This window comes from Phaseolus vulgaris, chromosome 8 (genome assembly GCF_051622355.1).
Source record: "Phaseolus vulgaris cultivar YP4 chromosome 8, ASM5162235v1, whole genome shotgun sequence".
Taxonomy (NCBI): domain Eukaryota; kingdom Viridiplantae; phylum Streptophyta; class Magnoliopsida; order Fabales; family Fabaceae; genus Phaseolus; species Phaseolus vulgaris.
This window is the reverse complement of record NC_143505.1, coordinates 59,885,553-59,901,431: the sequence shown is the minus strand read 5'-3', so window position 1 is coordinate 59,901,431 and position 15,879 is coordinate 59,885,553. Positions and strand designations below refer to the sequence as shown.

General features: G+C 28.6%; 1 protein-coding gene across 1 annotated transcript; it reads left to right on the top strand.

The window, feature by feature from the left end:
• Positions 1–9,832: 9,832 nt before the first annotated feature.
• LOC137823398 (protein MANNAN SYNTHESIS-RELATED 1) lies at positions 9,833–13,344 on the top strand. Its single transcript, XM_068628512.2, has 6 exons — positions 9,833–10,247; positions 10,798–10,930; positions 11,024–11,097; positions 11,504–11,589; positions 12,033–12,612; positions 12,750–13,344. Exons 1-6 carry the CDS (start codon positions 10,146–10,148, stop codon positions 13,026–13,028), a joined length of 1,254 nt encoding a protein of 417 aa, XP_068484613.2. The 5' UTR covers positions 9,833–10,145; the 3' UTR covers positions 13,029–13,344.
• The last annotated feature ends 2,535 nt before the right edge of the window (positions 13,345–15,879 follow it).

The window sequence follows — 15,879 nt, the reverse complement described above, 5'->3', positions numbered from 1 at the left end:
CATTAGAAACTAGATAATACATCTCTAAGCGCGATCCACTTTACTAATCTGATCCAATAAGGTAGGTCCATTAAAATAATATAAATAGCGCATATTTAAAGAAGCAGGTACGTCATTTATTATTGTACTCTGACATCTGAGTGTCGATCCCCCTTTGCTGACTTGAGCGTCGAAGTGTCTTTTGCAGGTATTTTCATTCGGTATTCTCTAAAAAGACCGAGTGATCGAGCAGCTGAGACTGAAGGAGTAGCGAAAAGTTTGGAAGAGGAAGTTGAAGCATATATCAACCGCCTGGTAAGAAGAAGGAAGACAAAATTTCTCAATAGTTCTTAGGTCTCATATTCCTAGCAGGAACAACTTTCATTCCAAAATTCAAAATTAAAAATACATTTTCTAATGAATATGTTTCACAAATAATATTTTGTAATAGGATTGTAAACCAAAATCTCATTTTCAAAAAAAATTATGGAATACAAAATATATTTTAGAAAAGAGATTCAAAAGAAAAGTGTTCGAAAAACTCAAATTTCTCATAAATGTATTTTGAAATATCGAGAAACTCATTTTGAGTTGCACTCTCCACATTTATTTGAAAATTAAAAAAGGTATTTTAGGCATTTCGCATCATTGATTGGGTGAAGGCAATTGTCAAACTGATTCTCCTTACACCCAATCAAAGTAGACTTGCACCCAATTGCGTTTGTGAAAATACTGAAATACTCTTGATGAATATGAAACTAGGTTAACTTATTTCTGCACCCATCCCACACCCAACAGAGCTTCATCTTCGTTTCTGCCATTCTCGCACCCCACACTCTCGCACTAACGTTCGCATCCTCGCACCTTTGTTGGCATTTCTCCGGCAACGGAGGCTTGACTGGAAGGAAGGCGATAATGAAGGAAGGCACCGGAGAAGACAAGGTCAAAATGCGTGTGCGTTGTGGATATTTCTAGGCAAAAGTCAGTTTTGACTTCCAAATATTTTTGTGTGGAAGGGAGTTGTTTAAATGACTTATGGATATTTGTATGCGAAGGTAGTAGTGGTGGGCTGTGGATGTCTTCATCCGGAAGGGTGTGAATGCAGAATATAGTTGTGCAAATGTCCATTGTTGTGCTTATTATGTTCATTGATCCATAAGCTCTTTTTAAACTATGGACATGGGCGTCCAAAACTTTCAACTGCAAATGAAAAATACATATGGAATTTTACATTCGTAGTGACTAATAATGACTTCCGAACACCAGCATCCATAAGACACTAAATATATTTCTGGATAACGATATTCGGGACTACCTTAGTCGAAAGAAACGCGAAAAACCAGTTCAAATAGGTTCTTACCTCACAACAATGTCAATCGCACCTTAGCCTGAAAACGTCCCTCCACAACCACCTCCTTTGCAGCTCCTCTGCAGCTCAAACCATCACCAAAACAAACCAAGCTTCTCTACAGCTCACCCTACACGCTTTTTCAAAATAAAGAAGACAAGGGTACAATGGAATTTTAGAATGTTCGTTGGGTGTAGGAAGCAATTGATTGGGTGCAGGAAGTAATTGCCCAATTGTCAAAGAGGATGCATGAAACAAAAGCCTTTTTATAAAACCTTTTCCGCCCAATAACTATTTTTGTATATTCGTCGTCCAATTTTGAGGAAAATTCTTCATGTACTCCCGTGCCTTTTGTCTGCACCTCCACAGAATAAGTAAAATGACAAACTTATCCTTCTCAACCGCAGCAAGCCCTACCTTCAATTTTCACCACCGCAGTAGCTCCCCACCTCCATAGTAGCCCCCAGTCACAACACCTCCCATGTCCATCATCATCACTGCAACAACCTTTTACCTTCACTGTTTCAGTAAATATCTAAGCACCGTCCAACTGACTGGTTTTTCCTGCACCTCCATAACTTCTCTTACCTCCATAAGTTTTAAAATTTCCAAAAATGTCGTTTTATAATATTTCGGATTACATAATCCGAAAGTCATTTTTCAAATTTGTAATTAGTTACCAGATTATATAATCCGGAAGCCATTTTTCATATGCATGATTATTCTCCAGATTATATAATCTGGAAGACTTATTTAACTTTCGGATTATGTAATCCATATTTTTTTTCAAATGAGTTTCTAAATTACATAATCCGAAAACTACTCTATGAAGGTGACACAAAAAGGACAAAAATGTATTTTTCATGTTGTGTATGAAGGTGATAGAAGAAGATATGGAGGTGCAGGAAGAAACAGTCCGTCCAGCCCACCAAGCATCATCTAACCACCAGTGCCCAACCTCTCAAAATACAAATTTTGTATTTCGGATTATAAAATTTAGAATGGAAAATTTGTGAATTGTAAAATTTAGAATAGACAAATTTAGTATTTTGACAGAGATTTTTTTATTATTTTCAGATATTAAAAGAGACTTTATAGAATACGAACATAAACATTATGATAAATTTTCAAAAATTGTTGGATATTATGGATTAAATAAAAGGACAATAATTGTTGGGACACATGCCAAAAGTAAAAATCTAGAATTTTTTATATTATCTTCAAGAATTTTGTCCACGGATTTTATTGTCAATTTTAGGATTTTGTTTTTGTTTTTATATAATCCATCGCTATAACTTAGTTCTCTCTCTTTTTGAGATGAAACATTCACACAAAGAATCGTGCTTTTTTACCTAAAAAATGTTTATTCTCACAACATCATTTTGTGAGTTTCACTTCTTAACACGGTCCTTCTCTTAGGTAAAATAAAAAAATAAAAAAAAACATTTACATTCACTAAAATTAATCTTTGCATAAATTGCTTTATGTATAAGTTCTATATTGTATGGATAATTAGGCTAAATTTAAATACCGTTAATCATAATTTATAAGTCATTTATTATATAATTCTTATTTATGACGTTAAATGTTAAAATGCAAATTAGACCTTCATATATCAAACATTCTGGTTACAGATAATTACAAATAAACAACATTAATATTTATCATTAATATCTAGCATTATTGTGTAACAATTAAGATTATTGATTTCCTTAATTATGGGGATTCTTTGTCTTTTAACTTAAATATTTGCATTTCTCAATCTCCACGGGTAGAGAGAATTCTTATGCTTTAGTTTTCATTTTGCCAAAAAAAGTTAGATTTCAATATTAAATAATTATTTTATATGCGCGTGATTGTAAAAATATTATGTTCACAATAACATCATTTTATTTATTTATTGATGTTATAATTATATTTACTCATTAATGTGCTTCTAACTTTATCTAATTTTTTTTAATATTATAATTATATTTATGCTTTAAAGTCCACATTAAATTATATTGAGTTGTCTCTAATCTCATTAAATTTCATTTAATAATTATCTTTAATCATTGGAGTATTTCTAATTCATCTTTAAGTAATTATATTTTGTTTTAATGTGTATTCATACGAGTTTGATTGAAATCAATCTTATTTTCTATGTTTAAAAATAGACAACGAAGTTATAATTGATAGTTTTTACTAGTGGATCAATTTTTATTTTTATTTTAAATTCTACATTTTTTGTTTAACTGAAAATATTTACCTCAAACAAAAATATGACGAGACAATTCTCTATGTCCAGAGCTTATTTTTTTGTTCAATTGTAAAACAGGACAAATTAATTCTCTTATTTTTGTTCAAGCAAAAAATCTTTTAATATTTTTTTAAAAAAAGTAACTAAAGTAATGCATATTTAAATTTAAGTTTATATATGTGTTGTGTGTTTATTTATAAAAATATTTAATGATGCAATATTTAGCCTATTTGAGCTCACATTTGAAAAATAATCATATGGAAATGCATTCAATTAAGGTATTCAATTAAGGTATGTTATTTTGAATTGAAAAATTTGTGGTCAAATAATTGAGATGAGATATTAAGTGAGTCTATGGTTATAAATGCAGGCACATTAATAATGATTTAATGATTTAAATAATGCAGATTAAGACATCAAATTATGAAAAGTTGAGAGAATTGTTGCATTAATGAGATACATTTTTGTGTATAAATATTTATACATTGAACATATATTAACAAATGGAGAGTTGATATATGTGTAGATCAAAATTTCTTAGAACAAGTCAAGTGTTAATATTTTTTTATGACATGTTTCATACAAGTTATTTTAGAATATAATTATTTATATTTTCTATCTTTCATCTACTTGAATTTAGTTTCGTTTGATTATGTTTAAAATGTTTTGAAATGGATTAGATAAAATGTGTTGAACTTTTAAGATATACTTGAATTGTAATTAAAATGTGTAATTATCTCGTTTTTTTTTATCGTTTGTCAATGCTTTAATTGTACTTGATAGATGAACATATGCTTGTCCACTTCTAAAAGACAGGTTGGGGCCACTTAGAATATTTTAATTTCATATGTTTACGTATTTTTTTTAATCCCTTTTCTTTATATGAAGTTTTACAAATGACACATTTAAAAGGGGAAAATAAACTAAATATGTGAAATATAAACAAAATGTAATAATAAGTTGAAGAAAAAAAAGAGTAACAAAAGCTTAACCTATAATACATTTTATTTTTCTACGTAATTTTTGTTTTTCATATATCTCGAAAAAAATGTTCCATATTGTAGATTTAGAAAAATAAAGAGAAAGAAGAGGAAAGAAAAGAAGAAGAAAAATAATTAAAAGCAAGATTGATTGGTTAAAAGGAATTTAATAAAAAAAAATAAAAGAATCTTATTTATCACTAATAAATTTATTTTATTAATTATTTTCAATATTATTTATTTATTTTTATTATCATAATAAAAAAGAGAAAAAAAACAAGTACTAGAAAACACATTTAACCTAATTTTTGAACATGCATTACAACATATTTCAGCGTGAAAAATTCTTTTTCTCTTACTTTTTGTTTCCCTCTTTTATTTACACATCTTTCATTTATTCACGTATTCATATTCCCTATCTTTCCACTATCTAAACCAAACCACACTCATTGACTATTTAAAAACCTTAACTACTTTCTACCACCCAAATGACACATAGTTTTTGTCTTTTAGTCTTGATTGTTCCTTCATTAAAAAAACTAAAATGTTCTCACATATAAACAAACAACAATTGCTACACATGTTGTTTGTTACTATACATCACATTACAAATATTTCATTCATTAGTATAATTTTATATGAAAAATAAATTTTGTTTCTACCATAGATGAATAGATGAGTTCGATTTATTCGAGATAAATATTGAAGTTGTACGAGCTATTAACTTTTTACTTCAAGAGTTATAGAGTTTTGGTGATGAGAATCGAGTGATCATTCATATGTAGAAGAATTAGAAGAATTTCTTACACTTAAAATCAGTAAAAGTTTAGAGATCAAGTAAATAAGAGCTTAAAAACATATAAATCGAGTGATCATTCATATGTACGAGTTAGTTTTTTTTTTTATAATTCTAGGATCTATGATCCTAGTAACAATATTGGGAGTTCTGAAAATAAATTTATAATTTTTATCGTTAATAAATTAATACAATGTCTTAATGAAAATAACATAATAATATTTTCGAGTGATGAAGCAAATGATAAGGAAAGAGAGGGACTAAATAGTAAAATATTGTTGGAAGCCGTTAATCCATGACTTTATATGCAAATATTTCAAAAGTTGATTCTAAAATCGGTTAAATATACTATAACACGAAATTGGTCGGTCCAAACTTTAGATCGTCTAAATGTTTATAATATGTAAATGATTGAAATATGTTATTTTGTGTGTGAAATTTATTCAGTTTGAGGTTTCAGTTCATCAATATATTACAAAGGGTCATCAACCTCCAATAAAAACAACAAAGAATTTAAAAAAAAACTAATACTTTTGAAAAACAAATAATAATCATTTCAAAATATTTCAATTATTTCCATATCTAGATGATTTAAAATTTGAATAAGAGACATTTCATGTTATAATACAAGAATAAAATATATATTTAACCCTTCTAAATTTAAATTGAAGAAAACTATATTAAAAAAAGTTAAAATAACTTTTAAAAAGAAAATAAATAAAAAAAGCAAGGAGGAATTAGCACGGGAGTTTTTAAAGCCATAGTTTGAGGCGGATTAGCAGGGATTTGGAATATCCAATTCTTCGCATTCAATCAATTTGACTTATATTATAAATCACCTCAATTTTTAATCACATTCAAAACATTTTTAAAACATTTATGAACAAGACACATAACTAACCATCAATGCACCTTTGGTTGACTTCTCATAACCATAAACAATTATAAATTCTAATTACATTATACAATAATTAATTAATTATCAGTATAAATAATTAATCACTTGCTTATTTTTATGTAGTGATAATATTAAAAATGTTTTCCAGATAATTTAATCACAATTTCTTCTTTTCGGAGTAGGAACGAACTAGTTTTTTTAATTATTATGATACTCTGCCGTGAATAAATATTTAATATAATATACGTTCTAATATCGTCAATATAGTCATACATAGTTAAGAAGAATATGATACTAATATCAGTTTATATACTCTCTTTCCTTAATTCATCAATTTTTTTTAAAGACAAAACTGTAACGGAATATCGATTTCTAAAACGAATAATACTTCAATTGTGTTAATTGATATATGTTATCTCTAATTTGAAATCCTAATAATGTGTATTTATGTGTTATTAACAAATGTTTTGAAAAGTAGTGTACTAATTAAGACTAATAATAGTAGTTTATAAATTTACTGTTTAATTGTTTTTGTATTATTTGGGTGAATTAGGTTTTGCGTATATCTCGGTTAACAGGATCTGCGTGACTTTTTTGAAATCCGAAATTTTCATTTGAGTCTCTTTATTTAGGGCGCTGATTAAGTGGTTATAATTTTTTTTCAGTTTTTTGTTTTGAAATTAAACATGTTTTGCATAAATGGAGTTAAAGTTATTTCCAATTTAATCTTAAAATGTTTTTATATTACTTTTTCAAAAGTAAGAAAAAAGAATTAGTGACATCGACGTCGCACTATCACACACGAGGACTACCGTTATTAATATTTTTTTAATTAATAAAATGTTTTGGTATGAACCTCCTTGGTATAAGATGCGAACCTATATCAAAAGAATTATATCAAAAGAATTAAATAGATATATATGTCGTTTGTAACTTTTTTATTGATATAGTGGTTATTTTCTATCATTTTTATCCTATCATTATATTTTATTTTTGGAATAAAAATAATACTATTATGGTTGAATATGTATTTTTTTACAATAATACGAAATTGATTTTCGTTTTTTTCAAATTTTAGACAATTTAGATGTTTGTAACATGAAAATTATTTAAATGAATATTTCTATATGTGAAGTGATTCAATTTAAGATTTCATCTCGTCAACTCATTAAAAACAATTATATTAGACATTAATATGCAATCAAAACAACAACAAATTTTTAAAAAAATATATCAAATTTTCCTTACAGAATGACTCATTTCAATTATTTTCATACTCCAAATACCTAGATGATTTAAAATTTAAACCAGATATAAAAATAAATTTTGTGTTATAATATAGTGATAGAAAACATATTTAACCCATATTATATTGACTTGATAGTTTGTTAATGTTATCCTATGGGGTGTAATTTTTTTTTATGTCTTAAACAATAAATACAATAATAGAAAAAAAATGGTGAAGTTGATTTTTATTATAGTTATTAGGTTGGGTTTGTGTCAACCAACAACCAAGTGGGTACATACATAGTTTATATAAGTGAGGAGACTAAAATGATGTATACAATCCAATGGTTAACAAATAGAAACATTCACAATCCTCTGCTTTTGAAATAACTCAAAGAGAACAAATTTCAACTTCATCTAAATCAAACTATATGGTTAATGACCTTAAATCACGTCATCAACAATAATATATATATATATATATATATATATATATATATATATATATATAACAGTGTTATTTTCTATCATTCAACTATCCACAACAATTCAAAGTCATAAGAATGAATTTAAAATAGTTTTAATGTTTTAATTCAACTCAATTTACAAGAGTTGTTTGTTTCATAATAAAAAAAAACTTAAAAATAAAAGATAAAAATAAAATCTCACCTAACAACTAATATTTTAATTAGAAATTCATTCAACATATATAACCATTATCTCATGTAATTGTACGTATAAAAAAACATTTATATATTTTAGAGAAAAAGGTAGAAATGTTTTAGAAAAAAAAAATCTCCTACAACTTACCTCGTCTCGCCTATGATCTGATGGGTTGACGGGTTAGACGAGTCGGATCAATACATGCTGGTGGATTCAAAAGATTGACCCAGTTCGACCAAATAATGACAAGTTAATGAATCAGATCAATACAAACAATGAATTCAAAAGGTCCACTTGCTACACCTAAATAATGACTTGACCTATTTTATCATTTATAAGAGGATAGAAAATGACATACCTAAAATTAATAAAATTATATAAAAAATAATTAAATAATTAAAAGTCTAATTTATATAGTATTAAATCACATTTAAAATTTAAAAAATTAATACTTTGAACCATTTTTCAAAGCTATAAAAATGGTTCTTTAAAACAAGGTTTTAATTTCGAAGGTGAATAAAAAATACAATTAAGAAGAATTCCTCAATAAGAAAATGCTTCAGACTTACAATAAAAAGAAAGAAAAATAAATTTATTTCAAGTAGGTAAGACATTTTGATTGGAATGATTTGTAGTTTTTTGAAAGTTGATATTTTACAATGTGTGGCCATTGGCTTCGGATCTGGAGCTGAGGCTGAAGAAGAATATAGAATTACCACACTTGTTTTTATTAACCACTCTTTTCTCAATATGCTATGCATAACACCAAATCCCAATCAAACTACTTCACCATCTATGCGTTGGCATCAATTATTATTCACATTTTAATATATAACTCATTTTTTAAAGATCTATGCTCTTAAACTACCACCATTCTAAGAATCTTAATAATGCATATACTTTTATGCCCACAGATCTTATATATATATATATATATGAAAATTATTGCATGTAATAAACATTAAAGCAAAGATTACAATTTTGTTGCTAACTTTTTAAATTCATTAGATATTTTCATGTCTAAAACATGTTAAAAGTCTCATTCTTTCATCTAAAAATCTGTGAAAGTTTTTTTCTAAATCTGAACCTATATAAAAATGATAAATGATGTTATTATTCTATATGTCCAATATACACTCAATATATATTCAAAATCAATAAAAGTCTATATATTCTTTTCTCCTTTAATTCATTATCTTTTAAAAATAAAATCGTAATGAAATACCGATGCGGACAATACTTCAAATACAAGATTTTTCATAACAATACTATCTCTCCAACCTTAATTAAAAATAATTTGAAGAATTAATAATAAAATATAATATTTTATATATTAGTAAAAAAAAAATTTCCCAATTGGTTTTTAGTGAATATTATTTATTTATCTTAATATATTAATTGAACCACATATGATAGGTAAATATACAAATAATTTAATATAATTTTCTAAATAATTATATATATATATATATAATATTTTTCCATCTATACTTTTAAGATGGACATTTGTCATATAAAATGTCGATGTTCTGAAAAGTTGATCTGATAGCTCAACGATCAAACCTAACTCGAACGATATTTACAAAATAATGTTAAAATATTTTAACTATAACACTAAATTATGAATTATATGTTTTTTCCTGTGAAATCTGTGAAAAAGAAAGATTCAAAACATAAAAGGAAAATATAGGAAAACACACGTAAGATCTTAGGAAGAACATCATTGTCAGGAGTAGTGTCGGTGATGAAGTAAGGGAAACACAAACTCTCACTCTCTCTCTCTCTTTCTCTCACTCATTATTTAGTTACTGCATCAACTTGGGTTTTTGTCTTAGTATCACACACTGTGTTCCCCACCTCCATGTGCAGCTAAAGCTGCTTCCTTTCTTCTGGGTCTTCATGTTTCACTTCTACTTTAAGTTCACTACTGATTCTCAGTTCTGATCCTTCCCCATTTAGATATTTTCCAGATTCATTCAAAGACACCCTTTGCAGCACAAGAGCAGGCTCAGATCATGGGAGTGGATTTAAGGCAAGTGGTGGCGGGTGTGCTCACCCTCACAATGTTCGTCATGCTCATACACATGATCAAAAGGGACCATTTTGATGCTGTTGATGTAAGGAATTCTGGCTCCTTCTTTTTCATTGCTGTCTCTTACATTACACACACCACTTCATTTCATATGGTACTCTGAATTGTTACTGTCAAACAAGTAGCCAGGGATCTGGGTTGGTATCACAATGAAATGAATGAAACACAAGGATCAGGTGAAACCATGTTGTGTTTGGTTTGTGGAGATGATAGATCCTTAATTAACAGTTCATGAATTGAGAAAAAAACATCTGTGGCCAAATCTATCCCAACGGATTAATCAGTCTCAGGCCTTTTAGACAGTAAAATTTGCCATCTCTCATTTATCTGCCTTTGGTCTTCACTTAACCAATCTCTCTCTCTCTCTACCTAATTTTCTTAGCAAACCCAACTTTAGAATCCATTTTTTTTTACCTCTATTCCAGACTTTCCTCCTCAAAGAAAAAGAGAGTGTGATTCCAATTCAATACATGTCCTAGTTCTTTTCTAATGCATATTTATTCCTCTTGTAATTTGTCAATATAACTTCAATGAGCTTATTTCAATGGTATTTCTTTGTACCTTTTGCTCTGTAGGATAAACTACCTGGAACAGAGGATATCAGCTTTGAAAGTACAAACTTTGAGACTACTCATGTTAGAAAGAACATAGGGATTTGGAAGGGAGATGTTGATGAGTTAAAGCCTTGTTGGGTTAAGCCATCTGAAGGTAAAATTTGTTTTTAAGGCCTTGCAAACGTAACTGATGCAGTGCTCCACCTTGTTTGTCGGTATTAATTAATCTTTTGGCCATGGTTTCCAGACAGCAACGTGGAGCAGACTGAGGGGTTTGTTACCTTTTCTTTAACCAATGGCCCTGAGTACCATATATCTCAGGTATCATTCAACAATTTCTCTTGTCTCATTGAGGAGTTGTTTATGCATAAATTATGTAAAGATAGTTGCTGCTATTTTTCAAACATCATCTCCTCTCCACACCAAAAAGGATAAAACCATTCCTATTGATCATGATCCCTTCTTTTTGCTTTGGTCTACTTGCTGACTTTAATTGATCATTTCTCTGAATATGTTGTTTAATCTAACTTTTTCCTTAATGCCTAATATTGAGTTCCACTGTCCATTTTGATTTTTCTTATTATCACCCTTCTTGCCTGCTGCTGTTAGCTCTTTATTATTGTCTCATAACTCTTAGTGAAGTTTGATCATGAGATATGTATTCTTAATCCAAAATTTCAATTATTATTTCCCACATTATGTAAATTTCTGGTAATTCCTTGTCCAGATAGCAGATGTAGTGCTTGTTGCTCGTAGTCTCGGGGCGACACTTGTCATCCCTGACATTAGAGGAAGCCAACCTGGTGACAAAAGGTCAGTGCTGAGGAAAATGTTGATGCAAATTGTTTCTCCTATTTCAATTTCTATTGTAGTTGAACATATTTTAGAGTGCAGTGGAGGGGGGTATTTTGCATCTTTTTAAGAGTAACCATAGCAGTTTTCTAGCTCGTTATGCTTTCTATTCTACTGGTATTGATCATCTTATTTTGCCATATGAGAGTATAAAAGACCACCCAAGTTTAAAGTTAAAAACTGGAAAAATGACTCAAGGTTCTCAGCTTTTAATACATGAAAAGCACTTCTATGCTTTGTTATTTTCAAGCTCCATTCATATTCAAGCTTGTTTTGGATGTAGCTTAATTTGAAAATGCCACATTCAGATGACATTGTGAAATACCTTACTGTTCAACTCAATTTGAAATAAGTCTGATTTACTCTTAAGCACTTGCATGTGGCTAATATAACTTATGTCTCAGGAACTTTGAGGACATTTATGATGTCGACGTGTTCATGAAAAGCATGGAAGCAGTGGTCAGAGTGGTAAAGGATCTTCCTTCTCACATATCAACGCATAAAATTGCTGCCGTGAAGGTCCCTAATCGGGTTACAGAAGACTACATTGCTAAACATGTTGAACCTATCTATAGATCAAAGGGGAGTGTAAGGCTTGCCACTTATTTTCCATCAATAAACATGAGGAAGGCAGGGAAAAAAAGTGATGCCGATTCTGTTGCATGCTTAGCAATGTACGGAAGCTTAGAGTTGCAGCAAGAAATACATGACCTTGTAGACTCAATGGTTGAAAGACTTAAAACTTTAAGCCGAAAATTGGATGGCCAATTTGTAGCTGTGGATTTGAGGGTTGAGATGTTGGATAAGAAGGGATGCCAAGGAAGTGATGGTGATAAAGAGAAGAGTTGCTTCAATCCACAAGAGGTTGCAGTGTTTCTGAGGAAGATTGGTTTTGACAAGGACACTACTATCTATGTGACACAATCTAGGTGGGATGAAAGCCTTGATTCTCTCAAAGATTTGTTCCCTAAAACATATACAAAGGTGAGATATTTGTTCTTACTTCCTGTTCTCATACACAAACTTTATTCATTGAATGTTCAGATAAATTTCAGCATTCAAGGACACATTTTTTTACAGTAACCATAATAAATTTCATACTTTCTGTCAAATTGTTTCAGGAATCCATCATACCAGCAGATAAGAAGAAAAAGTTCCTAGACTCTAAAGATTCTGAGTTGGAGAAAGTGATTGACTTTTACATTAGCTCTGAGAGTAATGTTTTCGTACCAGCAATTTCAGGTCTATTTTATGCAAATGTAGCTGGTAAGAGAATTGGCTCTGGTAAATCCCAGATACTTGTTCCAGCTAATATTCCAGATTCATCTGCTTCTGCCTCCCGTTTCTTGTCCCATTATGTCTCCAAGAAAAACCACTTTGCCTATTCTTGTTACTGTTAGTTAGTTCCAAGGGAAGACAATCTTAGTATTCTGTATGTACCAAATGTTGTGTACCAATTCTCCTCCTCAATCATGCTTTCCAAAATTTACCCTTTTGGGGTATTTTAGTGTTTTGGCCTAAGGCTTTTTGCTTGAGTGTTCACCAAAAAGTTGAAGTTACTCTCATTTCACATGTACACAGGGCTTTCTGAACTGATATTTTAGTTTGTAAAATTATGGCTGCCCCCATATTTATTTCATGTAACTGGTGAAACAATTCATATTCGATTCATTGGGTGTTTTAGGCACATCCATATTGAGATTGAGTTATCAAGAACTGTATCCATAATATTAGTTCTTTACCATTTTCTTATAGCTGATACTGATAGAGTAACTTTTTATGTTTTTAGTTTGTTTTCCTTCTATCTTTACCTTTAGTAGGCTCACAAATTTTGATATGTTTATGTTGGACAAGAACTCACTTCATATAAAACTCAATTCAATGAATTCATAAAACCAAAATTTTCTGCTTTAAGAATTCTTTGACTTTAAACTCCCTTTTTTAAGGAAGAGTATGAAAGAGGAAACAAAACTGGTAGGTGATTGAAGTTTATTTTCAAGAATATTTTTGGAGCCATCATGATGTGAAGTATCTACTAATTACTATCATTGATTAGTAGTAATAATTTTTTTAAACTTAATCTAGAGATTAAACAGTAAGATACATTTCAATTTTATTGTTAAATTTCTCAAGAAATAACATTACGAGTATTCAAATATAATATTGAAAAATATATAATTTTAAGTCATACAAATATAAGTTTTAATTTAAATAATTTTTTAACATAATTAATCTTAAATTTGTATTATAGCAAATAATGATTTATATAAAGAAAATAAAACTAAAAATGAGTACGTAAATAAATAACAAAATATAAACTTAAATATAAAAAGATGTTTAATGATAGGCAATAGTGATAGATTTACAATATTTTCATTGAAAGACCAAAATATAAAAATTAAGTTAAATTATAAAATGTAATTTACAATTTTAAAATATATAAATAAATTGAAGTTATAAAAAAGGTGACTGATTCTCTGTCAATTTATCGAAATATGATCAAATCCAACAAAGATGAATTTACAAAACATAAATTTATCTCTTTTAAATTTAAATCTTTATCACTTCTTATGAATAGGTAAAATAAAGTCTGTCCTTAATATATATTGTCATATATAGTTTATATAAAGAAGTAATCGAATAATAGATGATAATACAAATAATTCAATAATAAACTTATTAAAACTATGGAGTATTAATTTAATGCAATAACATATATAAAGTTGTTAACAAACTTGTATTATGTATGTAATATCTATTTATATTTTGAAATATTTAAGCATAAAAGGATCTTATTTATCATTTTGTCTCAGATTCATAAAATCTTTTGACTGAATCTGTCTACCTTAGTGAGGTCTTTTCCTCAAACCAAAATTTCCTGTTTTTAACCTTGTTGAAGTTAATATAAATATTAATTTTCTTATTTTGTTTTCCCCAACATTACACAAAGTGTGTATAGTAAACAAAGTTGTGTTATTTTAACATGTTTGTTCAAAAATTGACTTTTGAACTGTTTTGTTAGTGTAAATCCTATTATGGTGTTCTAATGTTATGAATATATAATCCCTTAATTATATATATATAAAAAAAGTGATGACAAATTTTTTTAATATGTATTAATTTCTCTTTGAATAATGCTAGAATGCAACCTTTAGATGTTTTTTTATTTATTGGTTTAAATTTAATGAAAATGATAAAAGTAGGATTGAGAAACATTAAACATAATGCGAAACCCACAAGTTTTGTGCGTTTTAAAAAAAACGTGTTAGAGAGTATGTTTCTAACAGTTCTGAACTTCTTTTAATTTCACAATCGTCATTGTTCAAATACTAAATTTTATTTATTATTTATTTAATGTTTTGGATATTTATATAATAATTGATTTTTAAGTCATTAATTCATTAGAAAAAGAAAAACCTACTTTCGGGGAATATATTATTAATTACTATTTAATTGAGTAAATACACACCAAGCCGTCTTAGCTCAGCTGGTAGAGCGCATGGCTTTAAACCATGTGATCGTGGGTTCGATTCTCACAGACGACGAAAGCTGAAAGTAATGGTAAATTTTGTGGGACAATTGAAGGTAATTATAGGGCATAGGTCAACTAAATGTTTTTACTTTTCATGTTTATTTTTTATTCGTTTACTGAAATATTTTATTAATGTAAATTTGTGTAAATAAATTTTGTGGGACAATTGAGGGTAATTATAGGGCATACCTTATCAACTAAATGTTTTTACTTTTCATGTTTGTTTTTTATTCGTTTTCTGAAATATTTTATTAATTTAAAGTTGTGTAAATAAATTGTGGGACAATCGAGGGTAATTATAGGGCATACCATATAATGGTCAACTAAATGTTTTTACTTTTTCATGTTTGGTTCTAATTCGTTTTCTGAAATATTTTATAATTTAAAGTTGTGTAAAAAAATTTTGTGAGACAATTGAGGGTAATTACAGGGCATACCTGACAATGGTCGTTTTGTGGAAATTTGCTTATTACCATAGGGACGATAGTTGAATTGAACTTGTAGAGATTGCCTGATTCAATTAAATTGCCATGTCAATTAGTTCAACAAAGAGCTTGTTTTTTCTTAATAATCTTTTGTTGTATTATCGCATAGGGTGTATTACGAAAATCCTAAAAAAGAATGGGAATAATTGGAGGAACATTAACTCGTTTAGTCACTTTTGGCACTGTAAAAATTTGTGTAGAAGAAATAATAATAAATAAATGTATATGAAATGG

Coding starts and splice junctions, on each gene's coding strand:
- LOC137823398 (XM_068628512.2), top strand. CDS start 10,146: ATGGGAGTGGATTTAAGGCAAGTGGTGGCGGGTGTGCTCACCCTCACA. Junction 10,248..10,797: donor ACCATTTTGATGCTGTTGAT/GTAAGGAATTCT, acceptor TTTGCTCTGTAG/GATAAACTACCTGGAACAGA. Junction 11,590..12,032: donor AGCCAACCTGGTGACAAAAG/GTCAGTGCTGAG, acceptor CTTATGTCTCAG/GAACTTTGAGGACATTTATG.